Genomic DNA, 17755 nt, shown 5'->3' with positions numbered 1-17755 from the left:
AGAGCCAAACACTGGGACAAATCCAGCATTCCCCAGTCTGCCACCAGCCACATCCCACCAGGGGCTGATTCCTACCCCACTGCTAGCCCAGGCTCCAGCTACCCCAAGGGGGCACTTCCCACCCCTAAACATCACAGCAATACCCTCTGGAATAACACACACTCTTTATTAGCAGCAACAGATATCAACAAAACACAAAGTCTCCAAAACCATTCAGAGACAACTCCCCAAAACGTTTAGAAAAGTACTTCTTGTAAAACGTGTGGCTACATTTTACACCTTCAAGTGCAACAGAAAACATGACAATCTGCCCTGCAGCTTCCAACAGGATTGGAATCTCATTTATTCCACCCAAACTCCTCTGCTTCCTTTAATGGCTCCACAAAACCCGAGGCTGAGATGGCCCCTTGCTAACAGCCCCTGAATCTCCCAGTGATCTCTCCCACAATTTTCCAGTTTGCCTTTGAGAGGTCCCCAGCCTGCTCCAGAGGGGCTGGGGACTGGCTCAGGGAGGGCCCTGGACCTGGGATTTCCCCCTCAGATTAAGAGGGGGTGCAAATGTTCCAGGGTGACCAACAGTGGGGTCCAGCACCTGGGAAAGGATCCAGGTCTCTCCAGGCTGAGGATGCCTGCTCTGCCTCCAGGCTCAGCTGAAAGAGTAACATCCCCTCCCAACAGCACAGCCTAGGAGAGCCCTGCAGAGGCAGCACGGGGAGGGAGAGGACATCAGGGGACAGGAGCAGGGCTCCCTGCATCCAGCCAGGCCAAGGCCGATGTCACCCGCAGGAACAGCAAATAGGAAGGACAAGCTGGCATCAGCACTGGTGCTGGGAAGAGGAGGGATGTCCCCAGGAATATCCCCCGATCCTGCAGAGCCTAGGGCTGGAGGAGATGGGCTCAGGAGCATCCCCACTTCAGGCAGCTGCAGGGATTTCCTTGGGATCTGCTTTCAGAAACTGAACTCCTTTGCTGCTCCCCCATTCCCTGCCGGCTCCTGCTGCCTCCGCTCTCTCCAGATGCACACCCAGCACAATCCTGCCCTTTCTCCTCCCTCCAAGGGTCACAAGGAGCAGGATGCCCAGAGCCTCAGCCCCTGAGTCCCCTGGCAAACCCCTGGCACAGCAGGACACCAGGAGGCCCCCAGGAGGCACCTCCCAGCAGTCCCAGGACTGTGGATTTGCCCAGCAGGGACAGTGGCTCTTTCCAGAGCCAAGAGCACATCGAGGCCTCTGGAGGAAGCCAGGAGGATGGAGGGAGCAGGTACATCCCTCTCCCCAGGATTGAACAACAGGAAGAACAGGACAACATAGAAATAGTCCAAACCAGTGTTTTCCAAAAAAATATTTGCAGGTTCTGGCAGCTTGAACATTTCACAGGTGAGCACAGGAGAGGCTAGGATGGGATGGGACACCTGGCACTCCCAGCAGTATCCATCACCAGGGTCACCAGGGAAGGGTAGCAGCAGGGCTGACCCAGCTCTACCTGCAAGAAGAGAGGGCCCCACGTGAGCCATGTTCTGGGCACTTGGATCCCCCCAGGGCCTCAGCTAGCTCAGTGTCCCACGCTGGCAGTGGCAGCACCAGGAGGTCTGGACTTCTGCCCTACTCCAGATTCCAGGAGCTACTCTGGCCAATTTATCTGCCTGGAGTTCCCTGGGTTCTGACTGCACAAGACACCTGAGAGCTCCTTGTTTGTAACCTACCACCTCATGGGATGGGTTTTCCATCCTTATCCTCTCCATCCTTACCCTCAGCCTCCAAGAAGCTCCAGTGAACAGGCTGAATGTGTTTGTGGTCACAGAGAGGGAGCAATTTCTGAAAAAATCTCGAGAATCACTCACTTCCCAGAAATCTCCAGAGTACTCAAAAGCCCACCCATTATTCAGAGCTAAGGTAACCAGGAGTGTCAGGCTCTGGGTGGAGGAATCAGGAATATTTCCAGAGTGGGGATTAAATAGAGGGCACAGCAAACCCTTTGAGCCTCCAGGGTGGGAGAGCAGCACTAGAGAAGCTGGAATAGTGCCCTGAGCTCTCCTACTTCTCCAGCTCACTTGGATCCAGCCAAGGAGAAATTTGGGCTTGTAGAGAGAAAATTTTGGCTGGAGCAAGGGGGCCGCCCCAAGAGGGGGCTGGAGGCATCTTACCAACAGCTGTCTCATGAGTTCTTCCTTCTCTGGTACCAGACAAAGACACCTGGGGACAAAGTAGCAGCATCAGAAAATCCCAGAACCGTTTGGTTTGGAGGGACCTTTCAAAAGCCCATCCAGTTCCAACCCCTGCCATGGGCAGGAACACCTTCCACTAGCCCAGGCTGCTCAGAGCCCCACCACCATCATCATTAATGTAGGCCACCATGACTTCCTTGGACTGGGGACACCCTGCTGGAAACAGCAGCTGTGACACAACCCAGCCCCTGCCCACAGGATGCCAGGGTGAGAGAGCCAGGTCCTGGCAGGGATGTGCCCCACAGGACCCTTTCACCCACCTCTGGTGCCCACAGCATCCACCAGCCAGAAACAGGGCAGAGTCACCTCAGCACCCACCTGCCCACCCCCGCACCCACCTGCGAGTGAGCCGACCATGACACAGGACAGGACCACAGGCAGCACCACATGGGCAGAGTCTGCAAAGGGGAGAACACGGAGCCTCTGCACCAGATCAAGTTTAACCTGAATTTAACCCACCCACAGCCTCCCAGCAAACCTGCCTGCTCAGCACAGGCAGGGAGAGAGTATTCCTTTTCTGGGGCTGTCCCCCTGGTTTTTTCCCAGGCAGGGAAGGAGTGCACTCACGGTGGACCTTGAGCAGGAAGGAGGTCTCATTTTGGCTCACGGCGTTGCTCACCACGCAGGTGTAGTAGCCACTGTCACTGATGGACACCCGCAGGATGTGAAGCGTGGTGTTCTCCACAAACTGGATGCGCTCACTTCCCACAAGCAGCTCCCCATTTTTCTTCCACCAGTAGGCATCTGCTGTCCCTCGCACCACGCTGCAAACCAGTTTGGTGTTGCCTCCTGCCTTCACCAAGGAGTTGCCCACAATTTCTGGCGGGGACAGCGGCTCTGGGAGAGGCAGAGGCAGCGTCAGCACTCAAACCCGTGGCAATCCCAGCTCCCAGGCACGTAGGAGGGCTGGTCGTGGCACCACTCACCCACAACGCGCAGATGGAACCAGGTCGTGGCCTCCTCCTGGGCCCTGAGGCGGTAGAGGCGGCTGTCCCCGCGCTGCAGCACCACCTGCAGCGACAGGTTGGACTCGTTGAATGTGGCACGGTTCTCATAGAGCCGGGACACGTTGGGGGGGTGAGGGAAGCCGTAGGTGAGGATGACCCCCTCCTCGGAGCCCACTCGGTACTCCCAGGACACGGCCCGGCTGCCGCGCAGCGCCGGGGCCGTCAGCAGCACGGTGCAGCCCACGGCCGACACCAGGCTGCCCGCGGCCGGGCGCAGGTCAGCCGAGTAGCAGGGAGCGAGCGTGCGGGCTGGAAGAGAAACAGGAGTCACCCCACAGCCCCAGGGATCCCACTTCATCCACCTGGGAGGTGCTGCAGGAGCCCTTCCTGCCTCAGCTGCAGAGGGAATTATTTATAGAATCATGAATCATGGAAGGGTTTGGGTTGGAAGGGACCTTAAAGATCACTCAGTTTCAGGGACAGGGACACCTTTCACTGTCCCAGGCTGCTCCAAGCCCCAGTGTCCAACCTGGCCTAGAACACTGGCAGGGATCCAGGGGCAGCCACAGCTGCTCTGGGCACTCTGTGCCAGGGCCTTACCACCCACACGGGGAAGAATTTCCCCCAATATCCCATCTAACCCTGCCCTGTGGCAGCGGGAAGGCATTTCCCCTTGGCCTGCCCCTCCATCCCTTGTCCCAAGCTCTCCTGGAGTCCCCTTAGGCCCTGGATAGGCTCTGAGGAGCCTGGAAGGGGCTGCCCTGGATCCTTCTCTGAACACCCCCAGCTCTCCCAGCCTGGCTCCAAAGGGACTCCGGGCCTCAGAGCAGCTCCATGGCTCCTCTGGGCTCTCTGAAGCAGCTCCAGGTCCCTCCTGTGCTGGACCCAGGGCTGGGGCAGTTCTGCAGCCAGGGTCTCACTGAGGGGCAGAGGGGCTGAATTCCCCCCTGCCCACACTCTGGGGCTGAAGCCGCGTTGGCCGGGTACTCCCACCCCCAAATCTTTCAGCATCGCCATGGAAATGCTCCCGGCTGCTTTGGGGGGCACAGACGGAGCTGTGGGACCCCCGGGCAAAGCCCCGCCCCCGCCCCGCGGGCCCCTGCCGGGAACCCGAGCTGAGAGCCGAGAAAAGCCGCAAGTCCCTTCCCGACCTTTCCCTAAAAGCTTTTCTCCGGGATTAAGGCGTGCCCGAGCCGGGAGTCGCCTCCGCGTCTTAAATCAGGCGCCAGGAAAAGCTTCCCCAGGCCGGAAGTGGCTCCATGCTGGGGGGGACAGGGGGTCCCGCCCGCCTCCCCCCGCGGCCCAGCTCGGCCGAACCTGCCCAGAAGGGCCAGGGCAGACCCGGACGGGACCAGTCCGGCCCGGCCACCCCGACCCCGGGGCTGACACTCGCCTGTGACCCCCGGGGCGACCGCGGCGCTGCCGGGGGCGAGCAGGAGGGGGAGGAGGAGGGGGACGGGGAACATCTGCGGGGCCGCCGGGCGACAGCTCGGCCACCAGGCTGGGGCAGCTCCTCTGGGCGGGACCGCGCGGGGCCTGCCCTCCGCCCCCTCCTCCTCCTCCTGCTCCTCTTCTCATCTCTTCCCCTCTCCTCCCCTCCCCTCCTTTCCCTTCCTTTCTTCCCTTCCCCTCCTCACCTCCTCTTCTCTCTTCTACTCCTCCTCCTCTTCTTCTACTTTCCTTCCGCCTTTCTCCTTCTCTCCGTTCCCCTCTTCTTCCCTTCCCCTCCACTCCTCTCCTTTCCCTCTCCCGCCTCTCCTCTCCCTTGCTCCCCCTCCTCCTCCTCTGTTCCTCCTTCCCCTCCGTCCCTCTCACCTTTCCAAGACTTCCAAACCCAGCACACAGAACCCCCCGAGGCGCTGCCTGCTCCCGTCCCTCCTCTCCCTATCACAGTGTAAAACCCCCAAATCCCAGCTCGGGGGCAGCAGGGGAATGGCCTCCCCCTGTCCCCTCTCCTCAGGATCTCACCTCAGCCACAAAAACTGGGGCTTTAACCATTTACTGGAGCAGCCCTTCCAGCTCCTGGCAGGTCTGTGGGAAGAACGGGACATGGCTGGGGTGCTGCTCCTGCAGGAGATTCACCTCGGAATGTTCCAGGAGGGGTCGGGACAATGTTTTTCTCCTTCCCCAGGACGTTGGGTAGCTTGGGAAGTGCTGGGGGCTTTGTGGCAGGGAAAAAAAATATCCCATTGGGAGGTTCTCCGGGAGTACATCAAGAGGTGGGAGGGGACGCAGGTGTGGCCAGGCAGGAGCCCACGCAGCCATCCCAATCCCACTAGAGGGAGCGAGGAGATCAGCTGTGCCAAGAGCCGCTGGGACCGGGGAGCCCAGCCCAGGGAAGGAGCTGCAGCAGAACTTGCCTCTCATTGCCTGTCATTATGTCTGTCATTGTCTGTCATCCATCGCCGGAGCGTGGATGTCCCGGGAGCTGCTGTCCCGCCTTGGGATGTTCCAGAGGGTACTGCTCCTCATCCTTCCTGGGAAAGCTCGCGGGTCCAGGGTTTAATGGGGCTCCTCCATCCATCCCTTCCCTGCCAAACTCCAGCCAGCAGCGCAGGGAGCCCCCCTGGGTCCCCACACAGCCTTTCTGCTCCTCTTTTCCCTTTCTCCCTATGCCTTGGCTCCCAACCTCCACCAGCTAGAGGCCAGGAAGGGCTGTGAGGACCATCTTGTGCCCGTCCACGCCAATGTCCTCTCCCACTTGGGCGACCACCCAACCCTGCAGCTGGCACGTGTGAGGCTGGAGCAGCTCCAATGCCACCAGGCAGGGAATGTCTCCACCTCCTCTGTGAAAACAGGGACAAACAAACGCTGGCCCCAGCCCAGGGGCAGGAGACAGCCAGGGAAGGGCTGGGGTGCTCCCAGGGTTGGAGAGAGGCGGTTGGACACCTTGGCCCTCTCCCTCTGGAAGCACGGTGTGATGAGGAAGAGGTTTTCCCGAAAAACATCTCACCACAGGAGCTGATGGGTTCCAATCGCAAGACAAACATCTGAGGGCACATTCCAGGGAAGTTACAGCAGCTCCTGAGCCGCACGCAATGACTTCACGTCGCAGGGGCTGCTGTTTCCTCAGGGAGGACCGTGTGGTCAACCCTGTTCGGAGTCATCAGCGGCCGGAGCCAGTGCCGGGCTGGGCTGGGCTGGGCGGAGCAGCGCGGGGAGCTGAGAGCCAGCCCTGGGACCTCCCCAGGAGGAGCATCCTGCACTGACCCAGCTTAGGGGGTCTGCCTTGGCCATCCCAGGAAACATGGACAACAACTAAAATTGCACGTTCCACCATCCTGCCTGAAGCAAACTGAAGCGAATCCAAGGGACAGGCTGGGAAATCCCAGACGCAGCTCCATATCCGTGTCGGCATCTCCTGCCGAGTTTCTCCCATCCCAGCCTCACTGAGAGCACTGGGAAAGCCCAACAAGCCCCTCTCCTGCTCCCCTGCACTTGCTCTGCACCACGGGGCACTGAGGAAACAGATTTCCAGGCTCTGCCTGACCCGGCTCTCCCAGTGCACAGACCAGGAAACATTAGAAGTGAAAAACAACTCCTCAGCCAGGATTGAGGCATGCTTTTCCCCCTGGCTCCCACCCAGTTTTCTCTGTACAGCTCCAGTTCTGGTCCTGCCCTGACTCACAGACAAACCTGCTCTCTCCAAGAGGGCAGCCCCAGGCTCCAGGGTTCTGATTGTTGCTGGTTTCCCTCTGCTCCTCAGCAGAGCTCAGCCATGCCCCTGTCCCATCCCATGGAGCAGGACAGAGAGCAGTGTCTCAGGTTCCTTCAGCACAAACATCTATGTCCCAAATGGCAAATCATAGAATCGTGGAATGGTTTGGTTTGGAAGGGATCTGAAACCCATCCCATTCCACATTCCACCCCCTGCCATGGACAGGGACACTAGACCAGGCTGGCAGCTGTTCCCCAGATGTGCCCTTTACAGTTCTTCCCCCCTCACCTGGCTCAACAGGTCCTGAGCCCTTTTCCTGAGAACAAACAGGAGGGTTGAGTTGTCAGGGGATTTTTTTTGACATAATTAGTCACCTCCCTCCCAGATCAGCCCCCTTCCCAGACTCCAAGGAAGACATGTCGCCTGGGGAAAGATCTTGATGCCAGGACAGGGATGGGGAGCTGGCACTGGGTAGACACTGAGCTGGCAGAGAGGCAGGGAAATCAGTCCTGAACCTGGCAGATGCTTTGGGGTGGGAGACCCCCTGCTCTGAGCGCCTGGGGCTTCTTGGTGCTTCTGGGGACACTGCAGGGTCAGACGTCCTGGGGAGGGGACAGCCACCTCCATGATGGTCTGGGGGCTGCTGAGCTGGCTGGGATCTGGGCTGAGGCCACCCATCCTCCCCAAGGCCCAGCAGGACAGGAGAGAGCGGTTCTGCAGGGACACCAGTGCTCCTGTGCTTTCTCAGGTCTCACTTTCATTTCACAGGTAACAGCACCTGGAGCCACAAACTCACCTGAGCACCAAGCTGCCACGGCAGCACCAGGGAACAGCAGCTTGTCCCACCTTTCTGCATTCCAACCTGCTCCACGTTTCTATTGTGGAGCAATGGGAATGTGAGCCAGCAGCAGGACAGAGCCTGGGGCTCAGCAGGGAAGGGCAGCCCTATGCCCAGTCCAGGAGGGCCGGGTGGGCACGGCCCTCCCAGCAAGGCCTCCAGGAGATGCTCAGCAGCTCTTTCTCCCTGTCCTGCAAACCTGCTCCTCTCTGAGCCTTTGCTGGTCGCCAGAGCTGACGTGAGCCCCATCACCTAAACCTGGCTCAGGTCGTGTCCCTCCATCCCTGAGACCCCTCTGTTCTCAGCCCAGGGTCACTGGGGTCTTCTCACCTGGGGTCACCCCAGCAGCTCCCACATTGTCCTGTGATGGCGGTGTGAAGCATATTCATGAATCATGGAATGCCTTGGGTGGGAAGGGACCTTACAACTCACCCAGTGCCACCCCCTGCCATGGGCAGGGTCACCTTCCACTGTCCCAGGCTGTTCCAAATCCCAGTGTCCAGCCAGGCCTTCGGCACTGCCAGTGATCCAGGGGCAGCCACAGCTGCTCTGGGCACCCTGTGCCAGGGCCTGCCCACCCTCACTGAGGAGAATATGTTCCCAATATCCCATCCATCCCTGCCCTCTAGCAGAGTGAAGCCATTCCCTGTGCTCTGTCTCTGTGTACCCGTGAATTGACACTCTGGGGCTCTCTGGGGACACTCACCGTCCCGCAGCCCTGCTGCCACCCGAGCCGCAGCCCCGGGGCCACCGTCGCACCCGGTACCCCCACGGTGGCCACGAGAGACCCCGCCCCTTCGGCCACAGACCACCCCAACCCCGCCCCCCGCCCCGCCCCCGCCCCGCCCGTCCCGCCGCGCTCGGCCCCGAGGCAGCGGCACCGGGACCGGCCCGGGCCATGGCCCCGCACCCGCCCGGCGCCGGGCAGTACCTGCGCTCCGACAGCGGCGGCTCCGACACGCCTATGCTGGCCGAGGGTCCCGCTGCCGGGCCTGCTCCCGGTGACTGTCCCGGTCCCGGTCCGGACGGCGGCCCCGGTGCGGCGCGGGGGCAGCGACGGCGGCGGTGCGGGCCGCTGTGGGGCACCGTGGCCGTCATGGCTATCCTGGCGCTGCAGATCGCCTCCACCACCGGCCTCTTCGTCTACTTCACTATGGCCATCTCCAAGGTGAGCTTTGTCCCGGGACCGGAGCGGGGCTGCGGCCCCGGGAGTCCCGGCGGCTGCGGGAGGGCTCTGCCAGCTCCCGCCCCTCGCCTCTGCCCGCTGGGCACGGCAGCGACTGGCGCCGCCTCGCCGCGGGTCCAGGTGCGGGCTGCGGGGGGGACACTGCCCCAGCTCCCCAGGGAGGCGGGGGCCAGATGTGGATTGGGGGTGGACGTTGCCCGAACTCCGCCCGGAGCTGCAGATCCAGCTGTGCAGGCGTGGGCGGAGGGGCGGGCACTGTCGCCGATCCAGATGTGGCGCCTTTGTCCTGGGTCCCGCCTGGAGCTGAGGTTTGCACTGCGAGAGGGGAACTCTGCCCTGGGATCCCTTCGGAGTCTCCAGCCGCAAATGGGGGTGCGGGGGGACTTCGCTGGGCTCCAGGCCCCACTGACCTCTGGTTCTGGCTTCATCTTTCCCTCCTCCCATTCCCTTCTCTCCCACACTCCAGGATCCCCAAATCCTCCTCACCCCCTTTGTGAGATGCTGGGACCCCCATTCCAGCAGCTCTTTGCTTGCTCCAATGCAGCCCCACTAACTGTGCTGGGATTCCGCCATTCCCACCTCCCACGGGGTGAGTCGGGCAAAACCACTCCCAAACTTGGCCGTGACGGTCTGATCCTTTCAACAGCCTCGCCAGCCCCTCCCCTCAGCTGCTGATTCCGATCCACAGCAACCCCTCTGCAGAGGGAGGGAAACGCCAGTCAGGAGATCCATGGGGAGAGAGAAATTCGGGGCTGGCAGCAACCCCGTGGAAGCCGCCCTCATCCCTGAGGGTGCGGCAAGAAAAAAAAGGGTCCTGCAGTGCCAGACATTCCACAAAACACACCAGAGAGAGGGAAGAAGGAAAAGCCCTGCCACGGATGCAGGGAGAATAAACAGTCTGTCTGGATCCATCGGAGCTGCCTTCGGAGGGGGCTCCAGCCCTCCTTCGGGCTTTGTCTCCATCCCTGGGTCACATGAGGTCCTGCTGTGAGGGATTTACATGAAAGGCGGGGAGAGGAGGGGAATTGGGAGACACAGCCCCGGGGAAGAGGCGGAGAGAGGAGAAAACCACTGTAGTGCAACAATTTGGGCTCATTTCAGCGGCCGGTCACTGGATCTGTGCTGAGAGTAGGGAGTCAGTCTCTTGGAGCCCCTTCAGGCCCTGGAAGGGGCTCTGAGCTCTCCCTGGAGCCTTCTCCAGGTGAGCACCCCCAGCTCTCTCAGCCTGGCTCCAGAGTAGAGGGGCTCCCGCCCTCGGAACACCTCCGTGGTTTTCTCTGGAGCCGCTCCAGCAGCTTCCCGTGCCGGGCTGGCCCCGGTTCCGCTTGCGGGCACACGCCGCAGCCAGCCCGGAGGAGCTGCGCGGGCGGCCCTGCCCGGACACGCACCCGCCGCGGGCATCCCAAGGGAACAGCTCCATCCCGGGGGAATTCGCTGCCTTGGCAGCACCCGGCGCTGCCACCTGGGCGGGCAGGTGTGTACAGGAACAGCCTGCGAGTCCTTGCGCAGCCCTCCCGCGGGGAATGGCCAGGGGCAGGGCCGGCCGGGGGATCAGGAGGGCAGAGATGAACACAGATCCTTTCAATCTGACCTCACAGCGCTGTGCTGTGGATACAGAGGCTGAACTGATCCCAATATCCTGGTTGTTCCCTGAGCGCCCGAGTGCTGGAGGAGCCGGGCTGAAGGCAGCTGCCCCCTGCTCACACCCCAGCAGGATCCCGGCTGCTCCCTCACTCTGTCCCAGTTTGCCATCACGCTCTGTTTCCATCCCAGCTCAAGTCCCAGGCTCCGGGCAACGCAGAGGAGCTGCGGTGTCTGCAGGTGCTCAATCAGCAGCCCGAGGGCTCCAGCCTGGAGAAGCTGAGCAGCAGCCAGGGCTGCCTCAAGCTGGCCAGCACCATCAAAACCTATGTGGCCACGGTGAGCCTGGGACCAGGGGTGGACGGGAGAGTTCCTGGTTGTCCCCGTGCCTCAGTTTCTCCATCCACCTCACCAGAGCAATGGGAGGGGGGAATAGCCAGGATAGTTCAAGGTGGGAGTGGAACTCAAGTCCTTCACAGTGAGGAGGTGGCAGGGCCCAGAGACAGCGTGACAGGGAAGGTGATGGAGGCTTGGAGTAGGAGCTCAGGCATAGGGAATCCCCATGTCACCTTTAACCAGGGAACTTTCTCTTCTCTGTGGCACAGGTGACCGAGAACATCATCCGCAGGAGCGCCATGAAGGGTGAGTCCCTCCTGGGCCAGAGCCTGACCCAGGGAGCTGTGATCCGGGGAGCTGTGATCCGAGGAGCTGTGATCCGAGGAGCTGTGATCCAGGGGAGCTGGGATCCATGGGAGCTGGGATCCATGGGAGCTGGGATCCATGGGAGCTGTGACCCAGGGGAGCTGGGATCCATGGGAGCTGAGATCTATGGAAGCTGTGATCCCCGGAGGCCAGCAGAGGGTGGGGCAAACTCCAGTGCTGTAAGCTGGGGCAGGAGAGGGCAGAGCCAGGACTGTCACTTGCCATGACAGGCACATGTTCCGGGAATGGGCTGGGGGACAGCCGTGTCTGTTTGTCCAGAGGCTGGGGAGGCAGGGCCGTGGCACTCACAGATGTGTTGGTTGATGATTGACAAGACATTTCCATCCCTCAATAACCTTTTGCTCTGGTGGGTCAGTGGGGCATTCCCTGCCCTGCTGGCATGGGGCCATGTGGCCCCACATTGCTCTTACAGCATCTGTCCCTTTCCTGCAGAGGCCTGGCGGAGCTACTTCAACACCTCAGAGGGGCAACTTCCTCCCAAAATCACCGGGAAACCCTCAGCACATCTCACCCTCCGCCCACAGAGCCTGGCTCAGGATGGTGAGTTGGGGAACCCCTCTGGGCACTGCTGGGTCTCCAGACTCCAGAGAGATCAAAGGGCAGGGGACCAGGATGGTTGGGTGGCTAACAGGGAGAGGTGTCTCCTGTTCACTCCAAGATCACCAAGCTCCAGCCCTCCAAGCTGGATGACTGGGAAGGGGTCAGAGCCACCCCCTCCCCCTCCTTGTGACCGTGTCAGGTCGCTCCCCTCAGCAACTCTCCCTACCAGCAGGACGCTCCCAGCGCTCCGGGAATCTCTCCCAGTCGTGCCGCCACGCCATCACGCACTGGGGGCACGGCAGCCTCCTGTCCCACGTGCAGAACATGACGTATCGGGCCGGGCGGCTGCGCATCGAGCAGCCGGGCAAGTACTACGTGTACGCGCAGATCTACTTCCGCTACCGCAGCGCCGGCCGCGACTCGGGCCCGCAGCTCGTGCAGTGCATCCAGTGGCAGCCGGCGTACAGCCCACCCGTGTTGCTGCTCAAGGGCGTGGGCACCAAGTGCTGGGCACCCGAGGCTGACTTCGGGCTCCACGCGCTCTACCAGGGGGGACTCTTCGAGCTCAAGGCCGGTGACGAGCTCTTCGTTTCCGTCTCCTCCTTGGCCATCGACTCCAGCGACACAGCCGCCAGTTACTTCGGGGCCTTCCGGCTCGACCTGTGACACCCCTCTGCTCCCACCTGGCCCCTGGACAGCGCAAATGGCCTGGCGTGGCGCAGGGCTCTTATGGCTACGTTGTCCCTTGTGGTGAGAGATGAGCCAAGAAGGGCACAGCGATGGCTGCCTGCAGGGCCCTGCTGTGCTCGGTGCCACCCTCCACAACGGAGACAGCCGTGAACCAGGAAGGGTCTCCGAGGGCCTACAGGGGACATGCACAAGGAGGGACATCCTAGCCCTGGTGGCACAGCACCTCCCAACGGCTCCCTGCAGCAGGAAAGGCACCAGGGCCACATCTGCCACTTCAAGACAAAGTGTCCCCATGGCAGGGTGACACCCATGAGTCTGATGCCACCTTGGGCAGAGCTGTGGGTGCCAGGACCTGGGGCTGGAAGCACCCTGGGACGCAGGGCTGGCACACCTTGTGGGGATGGGGCAGGTCCAGTGTCAGCCTCTGGAAGGGAATGAAGGAGTTTCAGTTTGGGAAATGAAACCCTGGGGCGACAGCAGCGATGGCTGCAGGGAGGGCAAAGGGCAGGACCGTGACACCACAGCAGTCGCCAGCCCTGGCACCACACCCGGCACGTGGCACTGGGGCACGTGGACCAAGCCAGGCTGCACAGGACCAGGAGCTCAGCACGGCTGCTGACCCAGCACCTCTTTCCCAGGTGGATTTTGTCTCCCCCAGACCTCACAGACAGTGCAGTCCCCGCTTCCTCGCACCTCCAGCCCTGGCAATCCCTGCAGGATTCCAGCTCTGGGTGAGCCCAGTGGTCACAGCAAGACCTTGGAGGAACCAAACCAGCCCTGGGGTGATGGAGACCAGCCCAGAGGCCAGAGGTGGGTTCAGGCAGGGCAGAGCAGGGCCCAGCTGGCCCAGGCCATGGACACTGGGTGGGCACAGTCCCCTTTTCCAACTCCCCCTGTACTCTCTGTATCCTACTAAGACTGGGGGGATTTACACAGTGGCAGTGTGGGTTGCCACAGACATGGGGCTCCCAGGGAGGACAGAATAAAGCCTTGTACTCCAGCACAGGTCTGGCCCCTTTGCACACAGGACACAGCCCGGACAGGGTAGACCTGGAGCCAGGTGGAACAGGGCTGGGGCACTGCCAGAGCTCCAGACAGAGCCCAGCAAAGTCTCCTGCTCATCCTGCACCCACAGCACCTCCAGGGGCTCTGCAGCTGCCAGCCCCCACAGACACCCGAGGCAGTCCCCAGGGGATGTGTTCCTGCTTCTCAACCCAGAGCCTTCATTCTCGCTGGGCTCAGCTCCTGCAGAGACCCCATGAAATCTGAGCCCACCCCAGCTCCTCCCCTGCACCCATCAGCTCCCAGGGGGTCCCAGTGCTCCTCCTCTTTGAGTTTGGGATTGCCAAGCCCAGCCCAGGAGGAAGCCAGCCCCCGGGGTCACCGGTGGGCTGTTCCTGCACAGCTCCTGCCGTCCTTCCTGCAGCTTCCCAGGCCTGACTCCCGGCCCGCCACATCCTTGGCCAGGGCTGGGGGCTGAGCCAGGCAGTTCCCACATCCCCCCCACTCCCAGCTGCTGGGAATTCCCACTCTCCAGCCCCCATCTCCTGCAGGTTCCTGACCCAGGGGGGTTGATACAACCCCCACAGCACACTGCCACCCTGGCACCTGCACACAGGCACCTGGACTGGCCCCAATGCAAGGGAAGATTCCCCAGCTCATCCAGAACCTCCAAAAGCTCATCCAAAGCCAGAGAGCACCAAGAGCTGCTTCCTGCAGCCTCCAAAGGGGTGACAGCCCCCCATGGCAGGGCTGCAAGGCTCCCTTTTCCCAGTCCCCTTGGAGGGTTGGAGGGAGCTGAGCTGAGCCTTGGCTCTGCAACATTTGGCCCCTAAAGCATGCTGGGCTCTTGCCCAAAGCAAAAAAAAAGCACTCCAAACCCCTCTATTCTAAAACCATTCCTTTTCCTCCATCTCTCATCCCCGTTCCTGCTGTCCCAGCCACCTCGGTGTCCCACAGCAGGGCTCTGGACATCCTCAGGTCTCAAACACCCCCGGGAGCACCAAGCTTATCCCACCTCTGGCAGCAGCCATGGAAGAGCAGAGCTGAAGCAGGGAACAGGGGCTGCAGGAAATGCAGCAGGTGGTTCCAAGATTTCCTTTGAAAGGGAGTTTAACACGGCCCTAGGGAGCCAGCAGAGGCTGTGTTTGCCATGGAGGAAGCAGGGAAAGCAGTGAGTGGGGAGAGCCAGGCTCGGTGCCAGCGGGCAATGGCTCACCCTGCTTTCCTGGAAAGGAGAGGGCTCGTGGGTAGGTGGATGGGAGAAGGAGAACTGCAGCAGCATCAGGGCAAAGAGCAGCCTCACCCTGTCTGGGGAGAGCCCAGCTGGAATTCCTCGCTGTGAGGAACTGGCACAGGTTACCCCAAGAGCCTCAGTCCCTGTGGCCCCTCTCTCTCCTCCATCGTCCTCCCTGTCCTGGTGCTTCCAGCAGAAGGGCTGGACACCCCCAGCCTGGCCAGGGCCAGGCTCTCACCTGGACAAATGGATTGGCCACCAGCAGGAGAACCCAGCAGCATGAAAACCTGGCCTCCACAAAAACTGCCTGAGGCACCTGTGCTAACAGTACCTGTCCCAGGACGTGCTCCAGGAAAGAAAGAACAAAGTGTGGAAAGACCTGGATGAGAACACACCACTTTTCCTTGTTGTAAGGAAACAAAATCTGCTGTGCAAATGGAGCAAAGTACTGAAGATTTCTCATACAACTTTTCTGTTATTGTTAAAATTGTTTATTACAAATTACAACTCACTATTTTAATGTGTGTATTGCTGACAAGTTCACTGTAACTCCTCCTCAAAAGCAAAGTCAATGGTCCCTAAACCAACTCTGCAGCCCCTCACACAGCCTCCTCTGCCAGCACCTTCTCAGGCTGGGGAGAGCCACAAGAATAAACAACTCTCCATTATCCCTTCTGACCCTGTCCCCCAAAACCAAGAGCTCCAGCTCCCCAGGCAGCACATCCCCACAGTGTCCCTGCAGTGACAGAGCTCAGAGCCTCCCGGCCCTTCCTTAACACCTCAAGCTGAAGGAGGACAGGGTCAGAAGGGGTAGAGGGGTAGTGGGGAGAAATTCCCTGTGAGAGAGGTGAGGCCCTGGCAGAGGGTGCCCAGAGCAGCTGTGGCTGCCCCTGGATACCTGGTAGTGCCCAAGACCAGGCTGGATGGGGCTTGGAGCAGCCTGGGACAGTGGAAAATGTCCCTGCCCATGGCGGGGGGGGAGCCAGATGAGCTTCATGGCCCTTCCAACCCAAACCAGAATTATGATTCCCTCCTGCTCTAACCCAGCCTAGGAGGTGGGGGGTGACGGCAGCACTAATAAAATCTGCACACTGACCTGATTTCCCATGGTCTCGCCCTGTGGATTCAATCCAGACACAAAGTGCTTCCTGCAGCTGCTGCCAAAGGACCCTCTTATCTCCACTGCTGAGGAGCTGCTTTTACCTCAGCCCAGGGCGTTCACAGCCCTGAGCCTTCGTCTCTAAATAAATCCTGGGCCAAAGGCTCTTTTTTCCTTTTTTTGTTGTTATAAACCAGCTCATTGCTACTTCCGAGTCTCCATCCCTGCCCAGACACGATCTCGTTTTACTTTCAAGTCCCCAGTCTGGCTCGAGTTCACAGAAGGGAGAGGAAATCCACGCCGAAATCTACGTCGCCCCGGCAGGAAATCATTCCTTGGGACACTGTAAATAAAGCACACAAAGAGGCAGCGGGGCGTGGTGTGAGCCCAGCAGCGCCCCTCGCTCTGCTCCAGGGCACCTCACCAGCCACCACTCCCCCGAGGCAGGAATTCTGCCTGAAAGAAGAGGTAAACGAAACAGAAGCCACTTTCCTACAGCACGAAGGATTCATGGAGCTGCGGGATGCTCCTTAAACCCTCAGGAAAGCACTGATGCTGGGGCGCTGTGAGCGAGCAGGGGAGGCCGGGTGCTGCTGCGGGCAGGAGGCTCAGCTCATCCCTTGAGGAATCCCAGATGCTTCGGGTTGGAAGGACCTTGAAGGGCCATTTCGTGCAGTCCCATCCCAGCTGTGCCGCTCCCAGCCCCTTTCCCGCAGCCCCAATGAAGGGGGAAGAAGGGGATTTCTCTCCTTTCCAGGAGCAGCTGTTCCCCGTGCAGCAGCGGGGCAGTTCCCCCTCTTCCCTCTCGCTCTCAGCAGCCCCGGCCCCGGCTGTGCCCGCGGCGAAGGGAGCTGGGCCCAAGGGGAGCGCTGAGCCAGCTCCAGCCGGCTGCGCGGGCCCCACGCACCGCTCACACGCGGCTTTCTCCTTTTATTCCCCCATGAGACAAGCAGAAGATATCGGGAAGGATTAATTCCACATTTAAAGAAATTTCCTCATTTTGTGTCCTGTTTAAATCCCTGCACTATTCCTCAGAACCAAGAAATCAGACTGGTTTGGGTTGGGACCTTAAAGATCAGCTCAGTGGAAGGTTCTAAGTCGGCTCCCTCCAGTCCCATCCTGCCCTTGCAGCATCCCACAGCCAAGTGCATCCAGCCCTTGTCCCAGAGAGGTCCCCAAAGTTATGGACCATAAATGGGATATTGCAACAACCCCCCGCGGGTCACTCATCCAGCGGATGGACCTCCCCGGCTCTGTCTTGCATCTCCGTCTGTCTGCCGAAGGGAACCACAGGGCTCCTCCTGGAGTGAAGCAATGGAAGAGCAAGAACGGGACTGGGCAAAGCCCTTCTCAGGAGCAGGAAGTTTGGCACCGTGAGGACTCCAGAATCTGCTGGCACCCAAAGTGACCCTCCCTAAAGCCCGGCCCTACTGGGCTTTTCCTGCCCTTCCCACTCCCACCCTCCTGGACTGGACTTTCTCTGGACAGCAGCCCCAGGAAACCTCTCCCACTGAAAAAAACATCCATGGGACAGACACAGCAGCAGCTGAGGAGAGCCAGGAGCTGCTGGGAAGGTGTTTCCTGCCCTGGGCTCCCATCCCCATTCAGCAGAGCAGCTGCAATTCCCTCTGACAGCTGCTCCCTGCCCTCCTTCTCCAGGAGCAGCTGGAATGAGCCACCACCAGCTGGGATGCTCCAACTGGGATAACCCTGCACGCGGGTTTCCCTTTTGGCACCTTACCTTTGCACTGGCTGTTGCAGCCTTCCCACAGGGAGAGGAATCCACTCTTGGATCATGGATCTAATTGAAGCAGGACCACATTTCCCAAAGCTGGGACTCTCCTGAGGATGGTAAGGTGAGGAGAAAATAGGAAAGCTTTGTGTTTCTGGTATCCCAGGTGTGCCACAGGAAGAGAAGTACACAGGACAGGCATTCCCAGAAAGGAGCTCCCAGGGGATTGGGAGAAGACAGCTTCTTCCCTGAACTCAGCCCCAGCTCCCAGGAGTATCCACCTGCCCTCCAAACACAGCAA

The 17755-nt window shown here is 60.5% G+C and overlaps 2 protein-coding genes across 4 annotated transcripts; one reads left to right on the top strand and one right to left on the bottom strand.

The window, feature by feature from the left end:
- Positions 1–147: 147 nt before the first annotated feature.
- LOC132334001 (HEPACAM family member 2-like) lies at positions 148–4637 on the bottom strand. Its single transcript, XM_059859658.1, has 6 exons — positions 4565–4637; positions 3151–3480; positions 2792–3061; positions 2563–2622; positions 2144–2192; positions 148–1482 (listed from the first exon to the last, which is right to left on the bottom strand). Exons 1-5 carry the CDS (start codon positions 4635–4637, stop codon positions 2155–2157), a joined length of 771 nt encoding a protein of 256 aa, XP_059715641.1. The 3' UTR covers positions 148–1482; positions 2144–2154.
- A 3882-nt stretch (positions 4638–8519) lies between these two features.
- LOC132333964 (tumor necrosis factor ligand superfamily member 10-like) lies at positions 8520–15143 on the top strand. 3 transcript variants are annotated; one of them, XM_059859583.1, is made up of 5 exons: positions 8520–8835; positions 10627–10773; positions 11040–11076; positions 11590–11697; positions 11930–15143. In XM_059859583.1, exons 1-5 carry the CDS (start codon positions 8566–8568, stop codon positions 12361–12363), a joined length of 996 nt encoding a protein of 331 aa, XP_059715566.1. In that variant the 5' UTR covers positions 8520–8565; the 3' UTR covers positions 12364–15143. The 3 variants fall into 3 exon arrangements, with proteins under 3 accessions (XP_059715566.1, XP_059715565.1, XP_059715567.1); XM_059859582.1 differs by having other exon boundaries at positions 11927–15143; XM_059859584.1 differs by lacking the exon at positions 10627–10773 and having other exon boundaries at positions 11927–15143.
- The last annotated feature ends 2612 nt before the right edge of the window (positions 15144–17755 follow it).

Source organism: Haemorhous mexicanus, chromosome 14 (genome assembly GCF_027477595.1).
Source record: "Haemorhous mexicanus isolate bHaeMex1 chromosome 14, bHaeMex1.pri, whole genome shotgun sequence".
Lineage (NCBI taxonomy): Eukaryota > Metazoa > Chordata > Aves > Passeriformes > Fringillidae > Haemorhous > Haemorhous mexicanus.
The sequence above is the reverse complement of the archived record's forward strand: the minus strand, read 5'-3'. Positions and strand labels throughout refer to the sequence as shown.